At 55.2% G+C, this 23,263-nt stretch overlaps 2 protein-coding genes and 1 long non-coding RNA gene across 8 annotated transcripts; 1 reads left to right on the top strand and 2 right to left on the bottom strand.

The window, feature by feature from the left end:
- Positions 1 to 538: 538 nt before the first annotated feature.
- LOC105482894 (TAO kinase 2) lies at positions 539 to 19,519 on the top strand. 4 transcript variants are annotated; one of them, XM_011743343.2, is made up of 19 exons: positions 542 to 1,322; positions 4,432 to 4,598; positions 4,784 to 4,855; positions 4,946 to 5,047; positions 5,494 to 5,539; positions 5,669 to 5,765; positions 5,890 to 6,003; positions 6,111 to 6,202; positions 8,360 to 8,453; positions 8,557 to 8,638; positions 9,431 to 9,598; positions 9,769 to 10,029; positions 10,200 to 10,361; positions 12,544 to 12,909; positions 12,989 to 13,192; positions 13,511 to 13,750; positions 16,853 to 17,065; positions 18,044 to 18,226; positions 18,307 to 19,519. In XM_011743343.2, exons 2-19 carry the CDS (start codon positions 4,467 to 4,469, stop codon positions 18,826 to 18,828), a joined length of 3,150 nt encoding a protein of 1,049 aa, XP_011741645.1. In that variant the 5' UTR covers positions 542 to 1,322; positions 4,432 to 4,466; the 3' UTR covers positions 18,829 to 19,519. The 4 variants fall into 4 exon arrangements, with proteins under 4 accessions (XP_011741644.2, XP_011741645.1, XP_011741647.2 ...); XM_011743345.2 differs by lacking the exon at positions 18,307 to 19,519 and adding an exon at positions 17,803 to 17,907 and having other exon boundaries at positions 543 to 1,322; positions 18,044 to 18,182; XM_011743344.3 differs by lacking the exons at positions 18,044 to 18,226; positions 18,307 to 19,519 and adding an exon at positions 17,803 to 18,016 and having other exon boundaries at positions 543 to 1,322.
- On the bottom strand, positions 11,931 to 12,665 carry LOC139359859 (uncharacterized). Its single transcript, XR_011616370.1, has 3 exons — positions 12,527 to 12,665; positions 12,213 to 12,407; positions 11,931 to 12,089 (listed from the first exon to the last, which is right to left on the bottom strand). It is a non-coding gene; the product is annotated as an uncharacterized lncRNA (long non-coding RNA).
- Positions 19,520 to 20,242: 723 nt separating the features above from the next.
- LOC105482888 (HIRA interacting protein 3) lies at positions 20,243 to 22,931 on the bottom strand. 3 transcript variants are annotated; one of them, XM_011743319.3, is made up of 7 exons: positions 22,797 to 22,931; positions 22,599 to 22,719; positions 22,360 to 22,498; positions 21,166 to 22,100; positions 20,898 to 21,066; positions 20,717 to 20,815; positions 20,243 to 20,628 (listed from the first exon to the last, which is right to left on the bottom strand). In XM_011743319.3, the coding sequence occupies exons 1-7, from the start codon at positions 22,859 to 22,861 to the stop codon at positions 20,465 to 20,467; spliced, it is 1,692 nt and encodes a 563-aa protein (XP_011741621.2). In that variant the 5' UTR covers positions 22,862 to 22,931; the 3' UTR covers positions 20,243 to 20,464. The 3 variants fall into 3 exon arrangements, with proteins under 3 accessions (XP_011741621.2, XP_011741622.2, XP_011741623.2); XM_011743320.3 differs by having other exon boundaries at positions 22,360 to 22,474; XM_011743321.3 differs by lacking the exon at positions 20,717 to 20,815.
- Between the last annotated feature and the right edge of the window lie 332 nt (positions 22,932 to 23,263).

Genomic DNA, 23,263 nt, shown 5'->3' with positions numbered 1-23,263 from the left:
GCAAGTCTTGCAACCTGCAGCGCCTCAATTTCCGTAAGAGATTTGACCTATTGAGTTTCCCCAGCATCAACGCGCAAAGATTCCTCGCACTTGAGGGACCTCGTCCAGGCTAGATGGTTGCTAACCTCGGAGCAGTCTATTTTCCCGCTTTTTCCGCGCCCAGCAGCATCTTCCCTTGCCCCTCCCAACTTCCACCCTGCGCGCAGGCGCAGATCGCCTCTGCTGTCCGTCCACCCTCGCCCCCTCAAAGCTTCCCCTAGCAACAACCTCGGGCTGAGAGCAAAGGCGGGGCGAACGCATGCGCTGCAGCTCTGTCCACCGCCAGTCGTGGGACAGAGTGCCGGGCTCCTCCCCTTGCAAGCCTAGCCCTTCTCCCCGCCTCCTCCGGCCCGGGGTCCGCGTGGCGGGGCGCGCGCGCACTCGGGCTCGGCGGCTGCTGGTCTCCCAGGCCGCGGCAGTGAGAGGAGAGGGCGGGGCTGAGTCCTTCGCTGCCCCGCCCCCTTTGGCCCGGCGTCCCTACCGCGCCTGCGCGCTCCCGCCCGGTCTCCATCTTGGAATTGGGAGGAAGAGGGAGAGGGAGACCGGGACGAGACCTGGGCTGTGTTGCGGAGAGAGGCTGAGACGGAGAAGAGGAGAGGCAGAGAGGGCGCGGGGACCGTCAGCAGCGCCTTAGCTATAATCTTTCAGCTATTCTCGGAAGAGAGAAGGGAGAGAGAGGAGGCAGGGGCGGGAGTGGGGGCTGTCACCCTCGGACCCCGGCGTGAGAGGGGCCGTGCGGCCGGACGTCCTCGGGGTGGGCCCCCAGTCGGTGGCCGAAGACCTAGGGCTCAGGCTCCTGGGTCCCAAATTTCCAGGCTTTGCCCCTCGCTTCTCAGATACCCGGGTATCAGTTTTCATAGTCCAGATATCCGGGACTCGGGTCCCAACCTCTCTAAACCTGGGTCTCTGTTTCATAGAATTTCAAATATCGGGTTCAGGCCCCTGCGTGCACCAGTATCCGGGGTTCATTCCCCAGGCGTTCAAATATCGGATTCAGTCTCCATCCCGTTCAAATATTCGGGGTTCAGACCCCGCAATCAGAAATCCGGAATTCGGCAGCTGTCGCCCTCGAGGAGGGGGAGGACTGGACCGCGAGGTCAGATTAGGTTGTCACCCCCTCCCCTCCAGGGGAGGCTTCCCGGGCCCGCCCCTCAGGAAGGGCGAAAGCCGAGGAAGAGGTGGCAAGGGGAAAGGTCTCCTTGCCCCTCTCCCTACTTGGCAGAGCCGCTGGAGGACCCCAGGCGGAAGCGGAGGCGCTGGGGCACCATAGTGACCCCTACCAGGTGAGACACGGGGTGCAGGGGCGCGGGTCCCTGTGTCTAGCTCTGAGAAGAAAGGGTGCGCCTTTCTGAGAAGCTGGACTTGGGTAGGCCCTCTCCTCAGGATGGGGAAGCCCAGCTCAGCCAGTGGTCAGCCTCTGGCTAGCCTTGCCTTCTGTTGCCACCCCCTTCCCCTTCCTCTTCCCTTCATTGTGTCTGGTTGGTGGGGGACCTCAGGTGACAGGGTCTCTGATGTCACCGGGGTTCACACCCTAGGGCGCTTCAGCTAATCAGATGGATTTACACTTCAGTCTTCTCGCCTTCACTTTGCCCCTCACAGCCGCCTCTCCTCCTTGATATGCCCCTTTCTCCTGCCTATTCTGCGGTGTTGAATCCCATGCCTCTGATTCCCCTGGTGGGTCTGCTTATCTGCTTTTCAGGCCTGGTCTGGTTGGATTTCTTGTCCTTGCAAGGAAGTGTGTGTATATGTGTTTGTGTGTATGCGTGTGTGTATGCTTGTGTGTGTGCTTGGAGGTGCCTGGCAATGTTTTCCCCCAGCTGCAGTTCCCTTCCAGTCTCTTGCTCTGATGGTATCAATAATCTCATCTATTTGTCAAACGATCTGTCTTTTACAAAGTGCTTTGACAGCCATTCTCTCATGTGACATCCCCGCATTCACCGTGTGGCGGCCTCTTTTATTGGCATCTTCCCATTTTACAGTTGAGAACGTTGAGGCCCAGAGAGGTTGCCCAAGGTCACACAGTGGCAAAACCAGAATTTGAACTCAAGTCCTCAATCACATCTTTCCCTGATGCATGCCTGTCTCTTGCCATCTCTTTTCCTCTGAGTTTGGGCTCGGCCAGGGGTCCCCAGGAGACCAGGCTGGGATGGGGTTTAAGAATGGGGGTGAGATGAGCTTCCTTTCCAGAAGGGCTCTACTCAGAAGCTTTTCCTGATGGGAGACTCTGGTTTTTGCCACTGCCTTATGGAGTTTTCATCCACTGTGACCTTCATCTTTACTCTGATCCCAGGGTTTGGCCTGGATTCCTGAGAGGGCTGGCTCCTGACAAATGGTAGCACTACTGGCATCTTTTAACTGTTCAAGCCAAGCTGTTGGGGTAGAATGAGCCCCCAAAGGATTAAAGCTTTGTGGGGACCTTGGAGGCAGGAAAGGAAAAATCCATATGCTGAGTGTCTGCATGGTGTTCCTAAGTATGAGATCTCATTAAAATCTTACAACAGCTCCATGCTGTAATCCATTTCACTGAAGAGAAGACCAAGAACTAGAAGGAACTTATTCAAAGCCCTGTTGCTGTACATTGCAGATGGGATTTACTGGTAGCATAGCTTAGGAACAGATTGATACGGGTTTCCTCATCTGTAGAATGGAGATAACGTTGTCCATTTTGGAAGGTGGTTATGATTTAGCACTGACCTTTGTTATTGTTCAAGTGTTTGTTGTTATTATAGGGAAGGGGACCTGCATGATGTTTTGCCAGTGGGTGGCACCCCTTCCATGTGGCCTTGGGTCCTAGGTTAGCATTCTGGGACCCTGTATTGGTAAAGAGGTCAGGAAGATTCCTTTGGCAAGTTGAGAGCACCTGCCTTTGTGTGTGGGTGTGTGGTGCTGGTGAGGGGTGCTTGGCAGTATTGCTGGCAGAAGAGAGAAAAGGGCCTTACTTTGAGCAACCTGGGAGCTGCTGAGGGCTGAGCAGAGAGCAATCATCAGTCTCCCAGGCTATTCTGAGCCCTCTGCACCCTGGGGGCCCACTGGAGAGTCAGGCTCCCTCCTTGCCCTCCAGCTTCCAGTTGGACCGAGGAGACACAATTAACAACACAACAGGAAACAATGCATGACAGAATAAATTACATGCTAAAATTGTTAGGTGCTTTTAAGTAGCTAGAACTCTGCCCCAGGAGTCCAGCTCTGCTGAAGGCCCCTTTGTGCCCAAATTCTGACAAATGCTTAGGCTGGATGGAGCCTGTTTGGAATCTCCTTGAGGGTTTTGGTTCTGGTATCCTGCAGGAACTTTCTCTGGGTGTTTGGCTGGGTGCCCTAGGCACTCTTCCCAATGGCTGGAGTGGTCAGGACAGGCTTCCTGCAAGAGGGGAGCTGAACTTGGAGTGACAACTGAGAGAGTAATGGGCAGGCCTAACCAGGGAGCAGAAGGTTCTGTTTTCTGACCTTGGAGAAGTCCTTTTTCTTCTCTGTGCCTCAGAGATCTCACCTAGGAAATGGTGATCATGATTCTGCCCTGTCTGTTTTGAAGGGCTCTGAAATCATAATGATGGAGGACCAGCTTTGGACAAGGCACTTAACCTTGCTGTGCCTGTTTCTTTATCTGTAATATAGGGAAAATCATAATACTTGCTTCATAAGGTTGTGGTGAGGACTGAATAAGAGATAATGCATGTAAGGTGCTCAATAAATGTTATTTGTACCCTGCAAATGTCCTGTACCTGTGTGTGATGCTTATGCAATTGGAGAGGACAAGTAAGGTGGCCCAGACCACAGAGAGGCCCTCACAGCCAGATGCCATTTATATCCCTATTCTTCCCATTCTAGATCTCCCCCTGCCCTTTTTGAGAGTGACTCTGCGGGCCCCTCTGGGCCCGTACCCACTTCTAACAATGGACGGATTTCCACCGCCTCCGGCCTGGCCATTTCCTCTTCTCTTCCAGGGTGTGAGAGGTTGAGGGAGGAGGGGGCCTCAGCACCAAGGGGAACAGAAAGGTGCCTGGAAACAGTTGGGGTATGGGACTTATGGGACAGGACACTTGGGGCTCTGGAGTGCTGCCTGGGAGGCAGAATGTTTTATCCTTGAGGGCAGATACAGGGGCTATAGAGAAATGAGAACTTGTTGAGTGCTGAAGGGGGTGGTGAGGATGCTTAGCTTCCCAGAATCTTCCTAGCAGTTTTAGGGACTCCAGGGACCCAGCCCGCGTGATCTGGTTGCCAGGGCAACTTCATTTTTTGGAGCTTTGATGTCGTTCCTAATCTCCCCCTCCCCTTCCTCAGCAGTGCCTCCCCCTCATCAGGGAATGAGGGGAGGAGATGGCAGAAACTTGATGGGTCCCTTCCTCTCCCTGAAGGCTCAGTCCTTGCTCTAAGGGTCCCATTTCCATTCCCCAGGCCAGGCCCCACTCTCAGGGCCCCCAGGGGCCACCATGCCAGCTGGGGGCCGGGCCGGGAGCCTGAAGGACCCAGATGTGGCTGAGCTCTTCTTCAAAGATGACCCAGAGAAGCTCTTCTCTGACCTCCGGGAAATTGGCCATGGCAGCTTTGGAGCCGTATACTTTGTGAGTTGGGTCCTGGGACGGTGTAATAGGGATTGGGGACTCTTCCTACCCCTGTGGACCTCCCAACAGCCCTTGCACACTACTCCATCACACTGGTCTTTCCTGCCTTCTCCTGCTGGGCCAGAAAGTCTTCCCATGCCTGGCTCTCACTGGGGCCTTCAACACCTTCTGGTCTGGTCCTCTAGGCCCGGGATGTCCGGAATAGTGAGGTGGTGGCCATCAAGAAGATGTCCTACAGTGGGAAGCAGTCCAATGAGGTAGGCCAGGTGCAATACAGCCAGGCTGGGGACAGGGGACCCCTGTCTCAAGGTGCAGGCTGGTAACCTCTGCCTACCCTGACCCCCTAGAAATGGCAAGACATCATCAAGGAGGTGCGGTTTTTACAGAAGCTTCGGCATCCCAACACCATTCAGTACCGGGGCTGTTACCTGAGGGAGCACACGGCTTGGGTGAGCTGGTGCCAGACTCTGGCCTGATCTTTACCCCAATTCGCGCCTGTCCTTATCCTGGTCCAGTGTCTTAGGTGGGCCCTGTTCATGGTGCTGTTGTGGGATCTTGGAAAGGAGGAAGTCTCTTTTGACTGCTTTAGTCCTCAGACTTACCCACTGAGCAGAAGCCTGGCTCAGAGTGACATAGGCTGTTAGCAGGTGGGACAGGTCACTGTGGGTTGGAGGAGGCGGAGATTGAATGGGAGTTTGAAGGGATTCAGATGGGCAGTGGTGAATGTCTTGGGTCTGGACTCCGAAACTCTCCCACCACCCCCTCATTGTCTCCAGTTGCCCTTCCTCCCTGTTATCACCCCGGGGACATAGCTTGAGTGCAGGACACTCAAGGAAGCTCTGTTTTGAGTCCCTGCCCAGGAGACTCTGATCTCTGACCCTTGTCTCTTCCTTAGCTGGTGATGGAGTATTGCCTGGGCTCAGCTTCTGACCTTCTAGAAGGTAAGTGACTCATGGGCCAATAAGTGGAGAAGGGAGAAGAGCAGGGGAGTCATAGGGAAGGCTTAAGGGGAACTTATTCCAGTCCCACCCTTGCGCTCCCTCGGGTTGATGTTCTTCCTCACTCTCCAGTGCACAAGAAACCCCTTCAGGAGGTAGAGATCGCAGCCGTGACCCACGGGGCGCTTCAGGGCCTGGCATATCTGCACTCCCACAACATGATCCATAGGTACAAGCAGCACCGGCAATGCCTGGGAGGGGAGTGCTATCTGCACCACCTGTCACTTAACTGGGCTTCCCCTGCCTGGCTTTCCTGAGACACATGTCTCATTCCTGTACTTTGCCTCTGGCAGGGATGTGAAGGCTGGAAACATCCTGCTCTCAGAGCCAGGGTTAGTGAAGCTGGGGGACTTTGGTTCTGCGTCCATCATGGCACCTGCCAACTCCTTCGTGGGCACCCCATACTGGTGAGTGAGTGAGTGGTGGTGAGTGGAGAGAGCTCCCAGGATGTTGGGAGTACGAGTGTCAGGGTCTCGGCGGGTGATTTTCCTCTCTTTCCTGACCATTCTCCCAGGATGGCACCCGAGGTGATCCTGGCCATGGATGAGGGGCAGTACGATGGCAAAGTGGATGTCTGGTCCTTGGGGATAACCTGCATCGAGCTGGGTAAGAACATCCTCTCTGTTCCCTCATCTTCTTTTCCATTCTCTTCTGTTGCTTCCCAGACTACCCCATTCTCCTAGGGATAGGATCCCAGGCCTCCAAGTTCCTGTCTGTTGTGACCCTACCCTGGAGCCCCAATACAGGCAGCTGGCAAATTCTGCCAGCTCTTAGGCCTAGAGATTTTGTAGCATTCATCTCTTCCTGTCCACTATCCTGGTTCTAAATCTTTTCTTAGTGCCCATCATGTGTAGTGCCATGGACTGTGATTCTGGAGGGATAGCAGTGAATGAGTATCCTGCCCTCATGGAACTTACATTTGATTTAGGGAAACCAGGCAGGCATGTTTTCTTTCAATGTGATGAATACTGTGTGGAGAAGTTACAGGAGCGGTTCAAATGTAAAACAAGGGACTTGACCTAGTTTAAGGGCTGAAGAAGAATGTTGAAGCCTTTGTAGCAGAATGTTGAAGCCAGTCCACAAGATAAATAATAGCTGTTTGCAGAATGCAGGGAGAGCTTTCCAGGCAGAGAGAACAGCATGTGAGAGGCCTAGCGGTAAGAGCAGGCCTGGGGAACTGGGACTAGCCTCAGTTATTTGGAACCTAGCATGTAATGCAGAGAATAAGGCCAGAGGGATAAGGCCAGAGAGTTAGGCCCAAGTGAGTTCCTAAGGCCTTGAGGCCATGCCAAGGTTCTCATCTCTGTCAGCCAGCACTATTGAAACAATTCTTTAATGGGGTAGGTAACCTTTATAAAGCTTTCAACATAATGTCAGGCACAAAATAGTTGCCTAAGAAAGAGTTGCTGTTAGTTTCTCTTATCAACAACCTCCTGCAATGATCTCTCCAGTCTCTTCTCCCTTCCAGTGTGTCTTAAGTACTAATGCCGGAGAGGTCTACATAAGCTCAGTGCTGTCATTTCACTCCCTGTTTGGAGCCATGATTGGCCTCCTGTTGCCTTCAAGACTGAAACCATCCCCATCCTTCCTCGCACCAACCTAGAGGCTTTGTTTCCTAAAGGCTGGCCCTCTCCTTCATGGGCTCCACGCTCTGAGTGTGTCATGAACTTTTCCACTTCCTTGCCTTGGTTCGTGTTGGGTCCTCTGCCCGAAGTCAGAGATTTGGACAAGCCTTTTCCTCCATCTTCACAGTCTCCATTTACCATTTGATGCCAGGCCCAGATAGTTGATGAAAAATGTAAGAAACAGACCCAAGTATAAGAAAAAACTAGATCTGTCCATTTTATTTCTAGTTTTTGGAAGAGATGTGAATACTAAGAAATATTACTCTACTATTGAAAAAAAAATCAAGTCTGATTATAAATGTCAACTCATACTAAGTCAATATCAGGGAAGCAATGTGGAAGAGGCTGTGGCAAACTGGAGATTGCTGTTTCCATAGAAAGGGCAGCTAATGTTATCTTCAGACCATTGTTATGCAGTAATGTAGACTCCATTTCAACAGATCTAATTCTTAAGGAGAAACTGGAAATTTATATTATTATTTGATTGTTACTATTGGCAGTTAATTTTTAAAATCACCATTTAGGCCAAAACAACATGACATTTGTCTGGGCTACAAGGGACTCTTGGGGACTCGTAGCTTGCACTTTCCTTTCTAATCTCGGCTTTTTACAAAGCCCTTCTCTGAATTCCCTGAAGATACACTAGCTTGAAGGCCCACTGCATGCTCTCAACTTCCCAGCCACTTCCGTGTTTCCCTCTTACACCAGTTAATACTTTGATGTTATTTTTTTCAGTCCTATTTAATCTTCTTTTTTAGACTGAAAGTTCCTTCAGGGCAGGGCCTAATTCTTGTTTTTATCTTCCCCATAGCAATCATCAAGTTATCTGCTCACTTTGGCACCTAAGAAGTATTAGTTGGGTTGATAACTGAATGGCTGTCCTTCTGCCTTCATTACTGCTTTGGTGGATGTTATTTTCTTTGACCCCTATTCCACCTGTGTGCAGTGGAGAGGATGGGTGTTGTATTTTACAGAGGAAGGAATTAATTGACATGCAACAGGATGATGGGAACTTTTCAAGGTCATGTGGCAAGGAAATCAAGGAACTGGGGTTTGAACCCAAGTCGTCTCAGTTCCATTCCATTGTCCTCTACCCCCTGCCACCTCTCACCTTCTTCCCTTTCACCCTTTCCTGTAGCGGAACGGAAACCACCGCTGTTTAACATGAATGCGATGAGTGCCTTATACCACATTGCACAGAACGAATCCCCCGTGCTCCAGTCAGGACACTGGTGAGGACTGAGATTCCGAATCTGGGCCCAGGGGTTAGGCCATGGGGTACAGATGCCTGGCTCATGCCTTCCCCACCCCTCTCCCACCCCCTGTGACTTTCAGGTCTGAGTACTTCCGGAATTTTGTCGACTCTTGTCTTCAGAAAATCCCTCAAGACAGACCAACCTCAGAGGTCCTCCTGAAGGTGAGGGCCTGCTGGCCTAGCATTCTCTTGGAACTTTAGCTTGTTAAAGCCACAAGAACCCCTAGGGAAATTAGTGGTTCCTAGTTCCTCCTCCACCAAGAGCTTCGTTGATGAATTCCCACCCCATCCCCAATGCCCAGTGGACTCTGTGTTTTACGAGATTTTGTCTACCAGACTGCCTTAATTTATTAAGTAATAATCTGTTTTCCCATCTTTTATTAATCAAAGATTTATATAATTGCCAGCCAGAGCTTCTGGTCAGCGTGCGATAACCAGGGTTGCCCCACTGATCTGATGTAATGCAAGCCAAAAGCCTGTGTAGCCTTATCATGGGTAAATGTATGATTTCCCTTAGGTGTTTTTTGAATTATCAAAAATAGAGGGGCCCCATTCCCTTCACAGATCCATAGGGACCTGAGGAGCCTTAGTTGGAAACTTCAGATTATGTAGTTGGATCTACTTGTTTTATAATTGTAGGATACTGTATGAAGCCCAGAGGGGCCTCATGACATGTCCAAGGTCACATAGCCCTTTAGTAGAGGAGCTGGACAAGAATCCAGATCTCCTGACTGTTCCTACCTGTCAGCCATGCTTAGAGGAAGAAGAGTCTGGGGAGTAGGTACTGGGTGGTACAGAAAATTACTGTGGGAGAAGGGCTTGGGACAAGGCCAGCATCAACCCATGGTGGGCGTGGGCCCCAGAAGAGTGCCTCAGGCTGGAGGGAATGCCAAGGGCTGTGGGTTGTAGGGGGAAGGGGAGTTGGCAGCAGGCCTCAGTGTCCTCTTCCCCCAGCACCGCTTTGTGCTCCGGGAGCGGCCACCCACAGTCATTATGGACCTGATCCAGAGGACCAAGGATGCCGTGCGGGAGCTGGACAACCTGCAGTACCGCAAGATGAAGAAGATCCTATTCCAAGAGGCACCCAACGGCCCTGGTGCTGAGGCCCCAGAAGAGGAAGAGGTGACCCAGCTTGCCCTGACACCCCTCTTTATGCCCCATGTGTGCCTACCCCCTGCAGCTGCTTGGTCCCTTCCCCAGCCCTACTCACACCACCATCTCCCCATGCTACCTCCATGCATATGCCCCAGGGCTTCCCCTTCCCTGCCCAGCAGCCTATGTCCTATTTGCAGGAGGCTGAGCCCTACATGCACCGGGCCGGGACTCTGACCAGTCTCGAGAGTAGCCACTCAGTGCCCAGCATGTCCATCAGCGCCTCCAGCCAGAGCAGCTCTGTCAACAGCCTAGCAGATGCCTCAGACAACGAGGAAGAGGAGGAGGAGGAGGAGGAAGAGGAGGAGGAGGAGGAAGGCCCCGAAGCCCGGGAGATGGCCATGATGCAGGAGGGGGAGCACACGGTCACCTCTCACAGCTCCATTATTCACCGGCTGCCGGTACACAGCTCACCCTTGGGGGGCCCGAGCCACCTGCTCTAGAACCGCCTGGGTCCTCGCCCTCGCTCCCTAAGCACAGCACTCCTCTGAGTCTGAGTGGCTCTCCTCAGGTCACTCTCTTTGGACCCAGAGGCCTCTGAGCCTTGGGTGTTCCTTCTGTCTCCCTCTAGGGCTCTGACAATCTGTATGATGACCCCTACCAGCCAGAGATAACCCCCAGCCCTCTCCAGCCGCCTGCAGCCCCAGCTCCCACCTCCACCACCTCTTCCGCCCGCCGCCGGGCCTACTGCCGAAACCGGGACCACTTTGCCACCATCCGAACTGCCTCCCTGGTGAGTGTAGCCATCCTCACTCATCCTGCTTGCTGTCTGTTTTTTAAGTCTTTTTAAGTCTAGAAATGATTTCCTCCCTGTGGCATGGTATCGAGTCCGAATTCTACCCTCATTTTCTGTTGCTGGCTCCTGCCTGCTCCCCTTAACCCTCCAGCTTCCCTCCTCTTCCCAGTGGACTGTTTTGGTCACATGGCCCAATCTGGGTGTTTCTAGCTTGGCAAACTCTTACTCCATTTTCGTGGCCTGACCTAACTGACATCTCCTGGGTTGCCTGCCCAGGCTCCTCTGGCAAGTCAGGTGCTTCACAGTTGTGTGCTGGGGGAGCCCAGTGCGGGGGGAGCCTGTGCCTGTGGAGCCCTGTGCCGGGGGTGTCCAGTGCCGGGGGTGTCCTATGCTTGGGTGGTCCTGAACAGCATCATGATAGGTTTGCCAGATTCTGTGCCCCAGAGGGCAGGGATGGTGTTCAGGTGTCTGTCTCATGCCAGCAGTTAACTCTCAGGCTTACACACAGGCCTATGTTAACCCTCCCAGCTGCCCTGGGAGGGGGAGGGTAGGATCCCATTGGAGAAATGAGGCACCTGTGGCTCAGAGAGGCCACTTGCCCCAGTGCCTTTGGTGGCTCTCCACTCCTATAAGCAGGCCCTTAGTCCTCTCCTAAAATCAACTCATGGCAATCTTTTTCTCAGTTCACAGGTTAGGCTTATCATAAAACATAGCTTTTCGGCCGGGCGCGGTGGCTCAAGCCTGTAATCCCAGCACTTTGGGAGGCCGAGATGGGCAGATCATGAGGTCAGGAGATCGAGACCATCCTGGCTAACACAGTGAAACCCCGTCTCTACTACAAAATACAAAAAAAAAAAAAAAAAAAAAAATAGCCGGGCGAGGTGACAGGCGCCTGTAGTCCCAGCTACTCGGGAGGCTGAGGCAGGAGAATGGCGTAAACCGGGAGGCGGAGCTTGCAGTGAGCTGAGATCCGGCCACTGCACTCCAGCCTGGGCGACAGAGCGAGACTCCGTCTCAAAAAAAAACCAAAAAAAAAACCATAGCTTTTCATCCATATTTTTTTTTTTTTTTTTTTTTGAGACGGAGTCTCGCTCTGTCGCCCAGGCTGGAGTGCAGTGGCCGGATCTCAGCTCACTGCAAGCTCCGCCTCCCGGGTTCACGCCATTCTCCTGCCTCAGCCTCCCGAGTAGCTGGGACCACAGGCGCCGCCACCTCGCCCGGCTAATTTTTTGTGTTTTTAGTAGAGACGGGGTTTCGCCGTGTTAGCCAGGATGGTCTCGATCTCCTGACCTTGTGATCCACCCGTCTCGGCCTCCCAAAGTGCTGGGATTACAGGCTTGAGCCACCGCGCCCGGCCAGCTTTTCATCCATATTTTTAATAAGCCTTTAGATCACATTCCTGCTCAGCTGCATTTGAGTGTCAGCAATCCCCTTAGAGGCCACTGATTCAGTCTAGTATGTTCTTACGGCCTCTGCTTGGGGCTGGTTGTGTTCCAACAACTCTTCAGATCCCATGGTGTTTTGCGGTACTGTGCAGAGAGGTCTTGACTGCCAGGGGCTTGGCTGCCAGGACTAGTTTAAGAGCCACACATAGAGTCAATTGAGATTGAGACCTGAGACCAGACTTTGGATGAAGGTGTCCAAGCCCAGTGTTCTTGTTATTCCAGCATCTTGTGGCCCCGATCCCAGCTCAATACCTGGGGAGTGATAGGCCCACCATGTTTGCTAAAAGGGAAGGAAGCCAACACTTATTAGATAGAGTCTGAACTTACCCCACAGCCCCTATGAGGAGGTATTATTTCCCCGTTTAACAGATGAGGGAACTGGTGCTTTGAGAAGTTAACTTACTTGAGATCACATGATTGGTCAGTGGCAAAGCTGGGATTTGATCCTAGGTCTGTCTGACTCACTGTTTCAAATTAGTATGGATTGTTCCTACTTTTGTGCCAGGCCCTGTGCTTGCCACCTTTTGTCATTCAGTCACACCAACTTGTGAAGTAGATAATACTACCATTATCCAGTTGAGGAAACAGGCTAGAGAGGCTGTGTGTGAGGAAAGTGCTAAATGAGAATGAAACTTATGAGTTGAAAACCCATGTTCTTCCCCATGGAAGACCCTTTGTGTTAATTAACTAGGGGCCAGGCTGAGCCCCAGCTCTCACCCTCTCTCCTGCCCCAGGTTAGCCGTCAGATCCAGGAGCATGAGCAGGACTCTGCACTGCGGGAGCAGCTGAGTGGTTATAAGCGGATGCGACGACAGCACCAGAAGCAGCTGCTGGCCCTGGAGTCGCGTCTGAGGGGTGAACGGGAGGAGCACAGTGCACGGCTGCAGCGGGAGCTTGAGGCGCAGCGGGCTGGCTTTGGGGCGGAGGCAGAAAAGCTGGCCCGGCGGCACCAGGCCATCGGTGAGAAGGAGGCGCGAGCTGCCCAGGCCGAAGAGCGGAAGTTCCAGCAGCACATCCTTGGTCAACAGAAGAAGGAGCTGGCTGCTCTGCTGGAGGCGCAGAAGCGGACCTACAAACTTCGCAAGGAACAGCTGAAGGAGGTGAGCTAGGGCTGCTCGGGGGTGGGACCAGTGGCAGGCCAGGTGGGGCCTGACCCTGCTCCCCTCTGCCCTCGCCCAGGAGCTCCAAGAGAACCCCAGCACTCCCAAGCGGGAGAAGGCCGAGTGGCTGCTGCGGCAGAAGGAGCAGCTCCAGCAGTGCCAGGCGGAGGAGGAGGCAGGGCTGCTGCGGCGGCAGCGCCAGTACTTTGAGCTGCAGTGTCGCCAGTACAAGCGCAAGATGTTGCTGGCTCGGCACAGCCTGGACCAGGACCTGCTGCGGGAGGTAGGCATCCCAGTCTCCTTTCTCCTCCCACTCACTCATGGATCCCAGGGACCCACCCTTTTCCATTGGCCTCATTCTTGTCTTCTTTCCCCTTGGCCCTCGAGTGTTACAGTTCATCTTTACTTCAGTGCCCCTTTTTTTATTCCCAACAGATCCTGCCAGAATTTCCGTAGGCCTCTCTGTTCCCAAGACAGGCAGGAGCTTGCCTCCCCTACACCCTCATCTCCTGCCATCCCCAGCTCCCTCTGCCAAGGAGCCCTGGCCCCTCACTTTGTTGATACTGACCAGGCCCCGGGCCCTGCGTTTCTTCTGCCTCAGGACCTGAACAAGAAGCAGACCCAGAAAGACTTGGAGTGTGCACTGCTGCTTCGGCAGCACGAGGCCACGCGGGAGCTGGAGCTGCGGCAGCTCCAGGCTGTGCAGCGCACGCGGGCTGAGCTCACCCGCCTGCAGCACCAGACGGAGCTGGGCAACCAGCTGGAGTACAACAAGCGGCGTGAGCAAGAGTTGCGGCAGAAGCACGCGGCCCAGGTTCGCCAGCAGCCCAAGAGCCTCAAAGTACGTGCAGGCCAGCGCCCCCCGGGCCTCCCACTTCCCATTCCTGGGGCTCTGGACCCACCTAGCACAGGCACCCCTATAGAAGAGCAGCCCTGCTCACCTGGCCAGGAGGCAGTCCTGTACCAAAGAATGCTGGGCAAGGAGGAGGAAGCAGTTGGAGAGAGAAGGATTCTGGGAAAGGAAGGGGCCGCTTTGGAGCCCAAGCAGCAGAGGATTCTGGGGGAAGAATCAGGAGCCTCTAGTCCCAGTCCACAAAAACATGGGAGCCTGGTTGATGAGGAAGTTTGGGGTCTGCCTGAGGAGGAGATAGAGGAGCTTCGGGTGCCCTTCCTTGTACCCCAGGAGAGGAGCATTGTTGGCCAGGAGGAGGCTGGGACGTGGAGCTTGTGGGGGAAGGAGGATGGGAGTCTTCTGGATGAGGAGTTTGAGCTTGGCTGGGTCCAGGGCCCAGCACTGACTCCAGTCCCCGAGGAGGAGGAAGAAGAGGAACAGGGGGCTCCGATTGGGACCCCTAGGGATCCTGGAGATGGTTGTCCTTCCCCCGACATCCCTCCTGAACCCCCTCCAACACACCTGAGGCCCGGCCCTGCCAGCCAGCTCCCCGGACTCCTGTCCCATGGCCTCCTGGCTGGCCTCTCCTTTGCGGTGGGGTCCTCCTCTGGCCTCCTGCCCCTCCTGCTGCTGCTGCTGCTTCCATTGCTGGCAGCCCAGGGTGGGGGTGGCCTGCAGGCAGCGCTGCTGGCCCTTGAGGTGGGGCTGGTGGGGCTGGGGGCCTCCTACCTGCTCCTTTGTACAGCCCTGCACCTGCCCTCCAGTCTTTTCCTACTCCTGGCCCAGGGTACCGCACTGGGGGCCGTCCTGGGCCTGAGCTGGCGCCGAGGCCTCATGGGTGTTCCCCTGGGCCTTGGAGCTGCCTGGCTCCTAGCTTGGCCAGGCCTGGCTCTACCTCTGGTGGCTATGGCAGCAGGGGGCAGATGGGTGCGGCAGCAGGGCCCCCGGGTGCGCCGGGGCATATCTCGACTCTGGTTGCGGGTTCTATTGCGCCTGTCACCCATGGCCTTCCGGGCCCTGCAGGGCTGTGGGGCTGTGGGGGACCGGGGTCTGTTTGCACTCTACCCCAAAACCAACAAGGATGGCTTCCGCAGCCGCCTGCCCATCCCTGGGCCCCGGCGGCGTAATCCCCGCACCACCCAACACCCATTAGCCTTGTTGGCAAAGGTCTGGGCCCTGTGCAAGGGCTGGAACTGGCGTCTGGCACGGGCCAGCCGGGGTTTAGCATCCCACTTGCCCCCATGGGCCATCCACACACTGGCCAGCTGGGGCCTGCTTCGGGGTGAACGGCCCACCCGAATCCCCCGGCTACTACCACGCAGCCAGCGCCAGCTAGGGCCCCCTGCCTCCCACCAGCCACTGCCAGGGACTCTAGCCGGGCGGAGATCCCGCACCCGCCAGTCCCGGGCCCTGCCTCCCTGGAGGTAGCTGACTACAATCCTTCCAGCCCAAATCTAGAGCATTGAGCACTTTATATCCCACGACTCAGTGAAGTTTCTCCAGTCCTTAGTCCTTTCTTTTCACCCACCTTCCTCAGTTTGCTCACTCACCCCAGGCCCAGCCCTTCAGACCTATAGACAGGCAGCCTCCTCGGCCGTGGAGTCCAGCAGTCACTCTGTGCTCTCCTGGCGCTCCTCCCCTAAGTTATTGCTGTTCCCTGGCTGTGTGTGCTCATCCTCACCTTCATTGACTCAGACCTGGGGCCAGGGGTGGTGGAGGGTGGGAAGAGTCATGTTTTTTTTTCTCCTCTTTGATTTTGTTTTTCTGTCTCCCTTCCAACCTGTCCCCTTCCCCCCACCAAAAAAAGAAAAAGACAAACACAAATAAAATATCTGAGCGGAACTGTGCCTTTGGCCCAGGCTGCCTCTGTCTGCTTTGTCCTGCCGCCTAGCCTCCCCGGTATGCCCCCAGGCTGACCCTCGGCCCGGCTCCATGACCTCTTCACCCCATCTCCGTTATCTCAGCCCCTCTCACTACTCAGCCTCATGCTCTCTGCCTTCATAGCTTCATTGCACCATGACCACCACCGGCTCTGGGGTCTGGGCCCCTGTAGAACTTCACCGAACTTGTTGGTCCCTCAGAGCCCCTGTTTGCGGGTTCCTTCCATAGGTCTTAGTTTCCAGGCCCTTGGTCTCCTCATGCCCTGCATTTTCTCCCAACCCGTTCCCTCCATGGTACCCGGCTACAGGGGGCCAAATTGCTCTCCTGCATGAGGCATTACCCTAGTGGGTTGGGGGACGGGGCTGCAGACCCTCCACAGTAGGGGGTGCTGAACTGGGGGCAACCAGGCGGAGTATGAGGGCTGTGGCAGCAGGATTGGGTGTGGGCCTGGAGTGGGAGCTGAGTGTGTGAGGGGCCGGGCTGGAATGTGGATCTGGTCAGGGTGGCAGCTGCTGGCCGGTTGAACTTGTCAGGCCCTTTCTGGCCACCACCTTTGCCCCTTTCTCCTCTGTGGCCCAAAATGGGGCAGCCCCTTCTTACCCATTTCTCAGCTCGATGCTTCTTCTCCTTCCCTGCCTTCCTCCCTGAGCTGCTGGACCTGGGACTTCCTGTGTCTGTCCTTAGTTGTGTTGCTTTTTCTTCACGGGTGTTTTGTGTGACTGGTTCTTCTTGCTTGTTCTTGTGCACGTTCTCATATTTGCTCACGTGCTTCTATCTCTAGGTCACAGTCTCTCCCTCTTTGCCTGGTCAGAGCTTCCAAGATCCTCAGTTCCCTGTCCAGTAACTCCGATGTTTTCTCGTGGGTATCCCACCCACCCAACTCCGTGCACGTGCTTTGGAACCTCTTGTCTTCTCTGCATCTCTTGCCCATCGAGACCTTCCTGATCTCTCTCAACATGATCCCACCTCTCCATGTCTGTCTGTATACAGCTCCCCCCACCCCCTCTGTCTAACATGTTTTCTGTTTCTCTCCCTCTCCCTGTCTCTGCTTCTGTCTCCTCTCCTCTTCTCTCTCTTCTCCCCATTTTCCCTGGTTGTTCCTCCTCCTCCTCCTTTTCCTCCTCCTCTTCCCCGCTGCCCCCATCTCCCCTTGATCCGTCCACTGCATAGTCTAAGGAGCTGCAGATCAAGAAGCAGTTCCAGGAGACGTGTAAGATCCAGACTCGGCAGTACAAGGCTCTGCGAGCACACTTGCTGGAGACCACGCCCAAAGCTCAGCACAAGAGCCTCCTTAAGCGGCTCAAGGAAGAGCAGACCCGCAAGCTGGCGATCTTGGCCGAGCAGTATGACCAGTCCATCTCAGAGATGCTCAGCTCACAGGCGGTGAGGCCTGGGGTCCAGGGAGGGAGTGCGCTAGAGGCCGGGCTCTGTACTTCGCTTTAGAGAATTGGACGGTGCAGGGCATGCACAGAGCTAGGGCTTTTGTACTTGGGAAACTCACATACTCTCCCTCTGTTCATGTTCTCCACAATGATTTATTTCATATTCTCCTCAGTGATTTTATTCTTTCTCTTAGTATTTTCTTAAGGTCTTGACAAAGCCATGTGCCTATTCCCAAGAACCACCAAGGAAAAGAGTGGCTATTATTTTTTCCTGGCCCTGAGTTAGTTTAATGGATAAACAGGGTGCAGATTAAAGTGAGTGTGGCCCTCAAGCCCATTTACTCAGACTTCTGGAGGATTTTGAAAGTTGCTGTTCTAAAAAAATGATCACACCTAACACTGGAATGGGCCACTTAAAATGTGCAGAGAGGGTAGAGAGTGGAAACGCCCCACCCAAGGCCGTTCTCTCACCCAGTCCCACCTCTCCCGGGCAACTTGTTAATAATTAACTGTATTTTGTATTTTTTCAGTGCACATTTTGAAAAAATATATGAATTTTAAACACAGATGGAATCATACTTTACATTTACTATTCTCTAACTTCCTTTTTCCACTTAATACTTCTTGGACATCTTCCCCTGTCAGTACTCCTGTTTCATTTTTTTTACAGCGTAGAATTTTCCACAATATGGCTGCACCATAATTTATTTAACCCATCCCTTATTGGTGGACATTTAGGTTGTTTCCAGTATTTTCCTATCACAATGCTTCCGTGAACACCTCGAGCACATGTGCAAGTATACGTGGGGGATAGATTCTGCAGTGTAATTGCTGTGCCACAGGGTATGACCATCTTCCATTCTGATAGATGTTAAGACCGCTGCTTCTTGAAACCTTAGGGCCCAGCCCTACCTGGGGCAGGGGAGGATAGTGGGGGTGGGGGAGGAGATTCCTACAACTGGTTGTTCATCTTCCCCAGCTACGACTTGATGAGACCCAGGAGGCAGAGTTCCAGGCCCTTCGGCAGCAGCTTCAACAGGAGCTGGAGCTGCTCAACGCTTACCAGAGCAAGATCAAGATCCGCACAGAAAGCCAGCATGAGAGGGAACTGCGGGAGCTGGAGCAGAGGGTCGCGCTGCGGCGGGCACTGCTGGAGCAGCGGGTAAGGGGCCCAGCCTCCAGGACTGGGGAGGGAGAGTAGGCTCCCACCCCTGACTCTAACCTCTGTTCCGGATGCCCCAGGTGGAAGAGGAGCTGCTGGCACTGCAGACAGGGCGCTCTGAGCGAATCCGGAGTCTGCTTGAGCGGCAGGCCCGTGAGATCGAGGCCTTTGATGCGGAAAGCATGAGGCTGGGCTTCTCCAGCATGGCTCTGGGGGGCATCCCAGCCGAGGCTGCTGCCCAGGGCTATCCTGCTCCACCCCCTGCCCCAGCCTGGCCCTCCCGTCCCGTTCCCCGTTCCGGGGCACACTGGAGTCACGGCCCTCCTCCACCAGGCATGCCCCCTCCAGCCTGGCGTCAGCCGTCTCTGCTGGCTCCCCCAGGCCCCCCAAACTGGCTGGGGCCCCCCACACAGAGTGGGACACCCCGTGGCGGAGCCCTGCTGCTGCTAAGAAACAGCCCCCAGCCCCTGCGGCGGGCAGCCTCGGGGGGCAGTGGCAGTGAGAACGTGGGCCCCCCTGCTGCCGCGGTGCCCGGGCCTCTGAGTCGCAGCACCAGTGTCGCTTCCCACATCCTCAATGGTTCTTCCCACTTCTATTCCTGAAGTGCAGTGGGGAGGAGCAGATAAGCTGGGCAGGGCAGGGGTGGGTGGAGCCTGACACTGGAGGGCACTGAGCTGGAGGCCCCCGCGAGGGTAGAGGACAGGATGTTGGCTCCAGCTCCCCTCACACCTCATCTCATGAGCTTCTTGGGGCTGGCCAGTGGCCCAGGGCTAGCTTGAGGATAGGTGCCTCAAGGCTGCCTGGGAGCCCCGCCTCCCCACCATGGTGCCAGGGTCTCCCTCCGCCACCTGGGAAAGGAGGGAGATGTGCGTGTCAAATATTCATCTAGTCCCCTGGGGGAGGGGAAGGGTGGGTCTAGACATACTATATTCAGAGAACTATACTACCCTCACAGTGGGGCCCTCAGACCTGCCACGGGGCAGAGCAGATCTGGGGCCTGAGGTGGGGAGAATGAGAGGCCACCTTACTGGCAGGAAGGATCAGGATGGGGTCTTGGGGTCAGGATGCCTGGGTCTCCCCATTCCCCTGTTACTGTCTGACGTCCTGTGCCGTCTTGTCCTTTTTTTTTTTTTTTTTAATTGGGATCAGGGCTGGGGCGGGGAAACAAGGGAAGGACCTTGGGGAATGGTCTGCTCCTGGGCCTAGGGGCAGTCGTGGGAGCCCCTCTCAGCTGTGGGGCTGGCACAGAGCCCCAGGCAAGCTTTTAATAAACTGTTGGTTATTCTAACAGACCTCAGGATTCACCCTTTGTCTTTGGTGTGCGTGAAGGACTTGCTCAGTGGCCAGTGAATAGTACTGCTTGTACTTTTTTAAAAAAGAGAATTTATTGGGCTGTGTATCTAAACATTTCAGTGATTTTAATGACTTCAGGTGTGACCAGATCAGATCTTAAAGGTGGTCTTCAACCCCTTGACCTCTAATTCCTGTTTGCTTTGCTTTGGCTTCAAAGATTCTTAGGTTTGCTTTCCACACAGACCCCAGGCAGCTCCATGCTCACATCTTCCCGCAAGGCTCAGCAGCCAGAGTTCAGTGGAGACCTCATGTGACTGCACAGGCTCGGCCTGTAGCCAGAGGCCTAGAAGGCTGGGACTGGCCCAGGAGGTCAGGGCTTTTCCCCACCCCTTCGAGGCTAACAGCCCCTGGACAAAGTGGCTGTTTGCAGAAGAAGGGGGAAGGCTTAAGCACCGGCTGCCCTCAAGTCATTCTATCCCCCTCCCAAGTGGGCATTAGGTTATCAGGCCAGGCTAAAAGCAGAGGGGCCACTGGGCAGGCTGGCAGCACAGGAGCCACACACCCTTCTCCAATGGGTCTGGTGGCTGTTGGATGACAGGGTCTGGAGGCAGGGACTTCTTCCAGGAACCCAGGGGAAATTAAAGGGAACCACGCCAGGGGAGGTGGTGGAGGCAGTGACTCCTCAGTTTCCTGGCCCAAAATACAGGAGGTGAGAATGGGGGACCAGATTTGATGAGGTGATTACGAACACTCCTTTATTGAGTCTTAAAAAATAAACACCTTAAATGGAGAGCGTGAAGCTGAGAAGTAGCATCCCAACAGCTTGTGTCCTCGGGAACGGCAGTCTTCTCTGAAGAAAGCTGCTTCTGTTCCACAGACACCGGGCAAGGGGTGCTATGTATGCTTTGTACATGGATCAAGGGTCCTTCCTGAGGGTAGCAGAGCTCAGTTACTCTCGCCATCACTGCTGATGATGCCACGCATATGTGACCAGTCCGGGGGTGCGGGACGGGGCCGCTCTTCGTCTGAGTCCAGGGTCCGACGGTACAGCTCCCCTGGGGGTGCTGCTTCTCCTAAAGGGTTCCAGGCTGTACGTCTGCGTGGCCGGCCTAGGGGAAAGGGGAAATGAGAGATCAGATACCCGAGAATGTCCAACCTCACCTATCTGCTCCCGGGCAGTGAGAGGAAATCCCTTACCCGAGCCACTGATGATGTTCGCAACATCCAAGGAGGCTACCTCAGCTGCCTCCTCCCTCTGCTCTTTCAGGGCCCGACACTTCTCTAGGGAAGGGGTACCTGGGGCAGAAGAAGCTGGTGATCCTCTCCTCCTCAGCAGCAAGGCCCTCTACTACAGCCCCTAGGGCACGCCGGGCCTCACCTTTCATGCCTAGGGCTTCCAGTTCTGCCCGGAGGATACTTAGGCGCTCCTTGTGTGAGCAACAGGAGCCCAACAGCTTCTTGTAGTTTCGATGGGCACCACAGGCCCGAATGTAGCGCTTTAGCCTCATCACAGCTGGGTGGTCCTCTCCACGGCGACCTGAGCCAGCCTAGCAAGGAAAGACAGCAGCTGAAGGCGAAGCCTGCTGGGCCTGAGGCAGGGTCTCCCTCTTCCCTAATGGTGGCCTCCCACCCCGCCTCACCCTCACCTTCCCTCCTTTGGCCTCTGGACTTCCGTCTGAGGAGGAAGAGGAGCTCCGTGTCCTGCCTTTCCTGGAGCTCTTCTTGGAAGAGCGGTTCTTCCTCTCCCCCTGGGGGCCGCCCCCTGCCTCGATGTCACTCACTTCCCTCTCCAAGTCACTCTCCTCACCACTGGTGCTGCGCAGTGTGGCCGTCTTTCTAGAGCCTTTAACTGTGGGTTCCCCCTTCCCACTGTCTTCCTCATCCTCGCTGCTTCCACTCAACCCCTTCCCATCCTTAAGCTGGGTCCTGTCCTTGCTCCTCTTCTGCACTGGGGGTTCTCCATCTCTCCCACTGTCATCCCCACTGCCTGCTGCCTCTTTCTGCTCTTCCTCGCTGTCTGAGTCTCCCATGAGCCTCTCTGCCTGGCTTTTCGGCTTACAGCTCCTCTCCTCCCTAGCTGACTTTCTCCCGCCATTGCTCCTGGCTCTGGGTTTCCAATCCTCCTTTTCCTTCTCCCCTTCTTTCTCTTCCTCCCCTCTGTGCTCTTTCTTCCCAGCTAGGATCTCCTCTTCCTCTTCACTCAGCTGTTCACTTTCCTTCAGGCTTTTAGTTCCTTTATTTCCCTCCACCTTCTTTGCTGTCCTCTGAACGGGTTCTTCCTCGCTCTCCTCGCTTTCTTCCCTGGCCTGCTTCCTACTGACTGAGGCGTTGCCTGGTGCCTGCTTCTTTGCCACAGGTTTCTTCCTAGTCTTCCTCTTGTCCCCCTTTTCCTCCTCCTCACTGCTCTCCTCTCCCCTCTGTGCGGGCAGGTCCCTCTGCAGTTCCTCATCACTGCTCTCCTCAACTGCCTTCTTTGAGGCTCGCCTTGGATTCTCCTCCTTGGCTGGGCTGACTTCTGCTGCCACCCCATTCTTTGCTGGGGGTCCAAAGTAGTCTGGGCTGGAGGCTTCAGAGCCGGACTCTGGAATATGGAGAGGAGAGAGGGTTGAGACAGGCTCCTCCTGTCCCTTCTCCCTTCACTTCGGATAGGTTGTCTCGAGCCCTGCCCTGACAGTTGGAGAGGCAGCAGGAAACAGCTATCTGTCTTCGCTGTTCCCGGTTCCTGACTCACTGGCCTCGCTCCCTCATTTAACGCCTGGGGACATAAGAGATGCACAGTGAATGCTTCTTGAGTGAACCAACGATGCAGAAGTCCCCCATAGCAGGTAGGAAGCACTAACCCGACTCTGAATTGAAGCGGAACCTTTTTCTCTCCGGGTCGCTACAAGGGGTGGGAGGCCTCTTGCCCTTCTTGGTAAGGTCCAGTTTGTCCTCCCTGGAAGCGGCTTCATCCACCTGTGTGTGCGCCAAGAGGGCGAACTATGCACCAAGGCGGCGTTCACCGCGCCCCGTCAGCCCCTCCTCCTCGGCAGCAAGCCCCGCCTCCGCCTCCCGCGGCCCAGGCTCCGGCCCGGCACACCTGCATCTTCAGCAGCTCCTCCTCCACCAGCCGCTTCAGTGCCTGCTTCTCCTCTGGCTCCAGGTGGTCGCGGCCCGAGTGAGCCAGGTACCTCCGCCGCACGATGGAATGCGTGAGCGTGCTGCGGGGACAGGGTGTCAGGACGGAGTCCCGTCCCACCCGCGCCCTTTCCAACCCCATCTCCAACTCCCTGGGCACCTGAGGTCCGGGCGGCCTCGGAAGAAGCTACGGGTGAACTCCTGCATCTCCTTCTCCCGCGCCATTTTGCTCAACCCGGGATTGGCGGCTCCCGCCTTTTTTTCTTCTCGGCCTCCGTCAGCGCGTTTGACAGCGGTTCGCGCACGCGCAGTGCTGCGGCACCGTGGGGCTAAGGACCGTTGGCCCTTGGCCGCGGACCGCGTGGGCCGATAACTTTGCCAGACGAGACTTGTTTTCCTTGGGCAGTTGGAGGGTCTCGCGGATCCTACCCTTTCTTGGAACGAATCATTTTTAAATTTCTCGTTAGAAACCGATTCGGCGCCGGCAACCGTTGGGTGAAACGTAATCAGCCCGCGACTCTGCCTTCCTTCGTGGTCACGGGCACCAGGTAGGCCGCTATTATTTCGCAAGGCAGAAGAGAAGAGGCATCCTCGCGAGGAGACGAGGAACCTCGGGGGAAAATCCTT

Source organism: Macaca nemestrina, chromosome 18 (genome assembly GCF_043159975.1).
Source record: "Macaca nemestrina isolate mMacNem1 chromosome 18, mMacNem.hap1, whole genome shotgun sequence".
Taxonomy (NCBI): domain Eukaryota; kingdom Metazoa; phylum Chordata; class Mammalia; order Primates; family Cercopithecidae; genus Macaca; species Macaca nemestrina.
The sequence above is the reverse complement of the archived record's forward strand: the minus strand, read 5'-3'. Positions and strand labels throughout refer to the sequence as shown.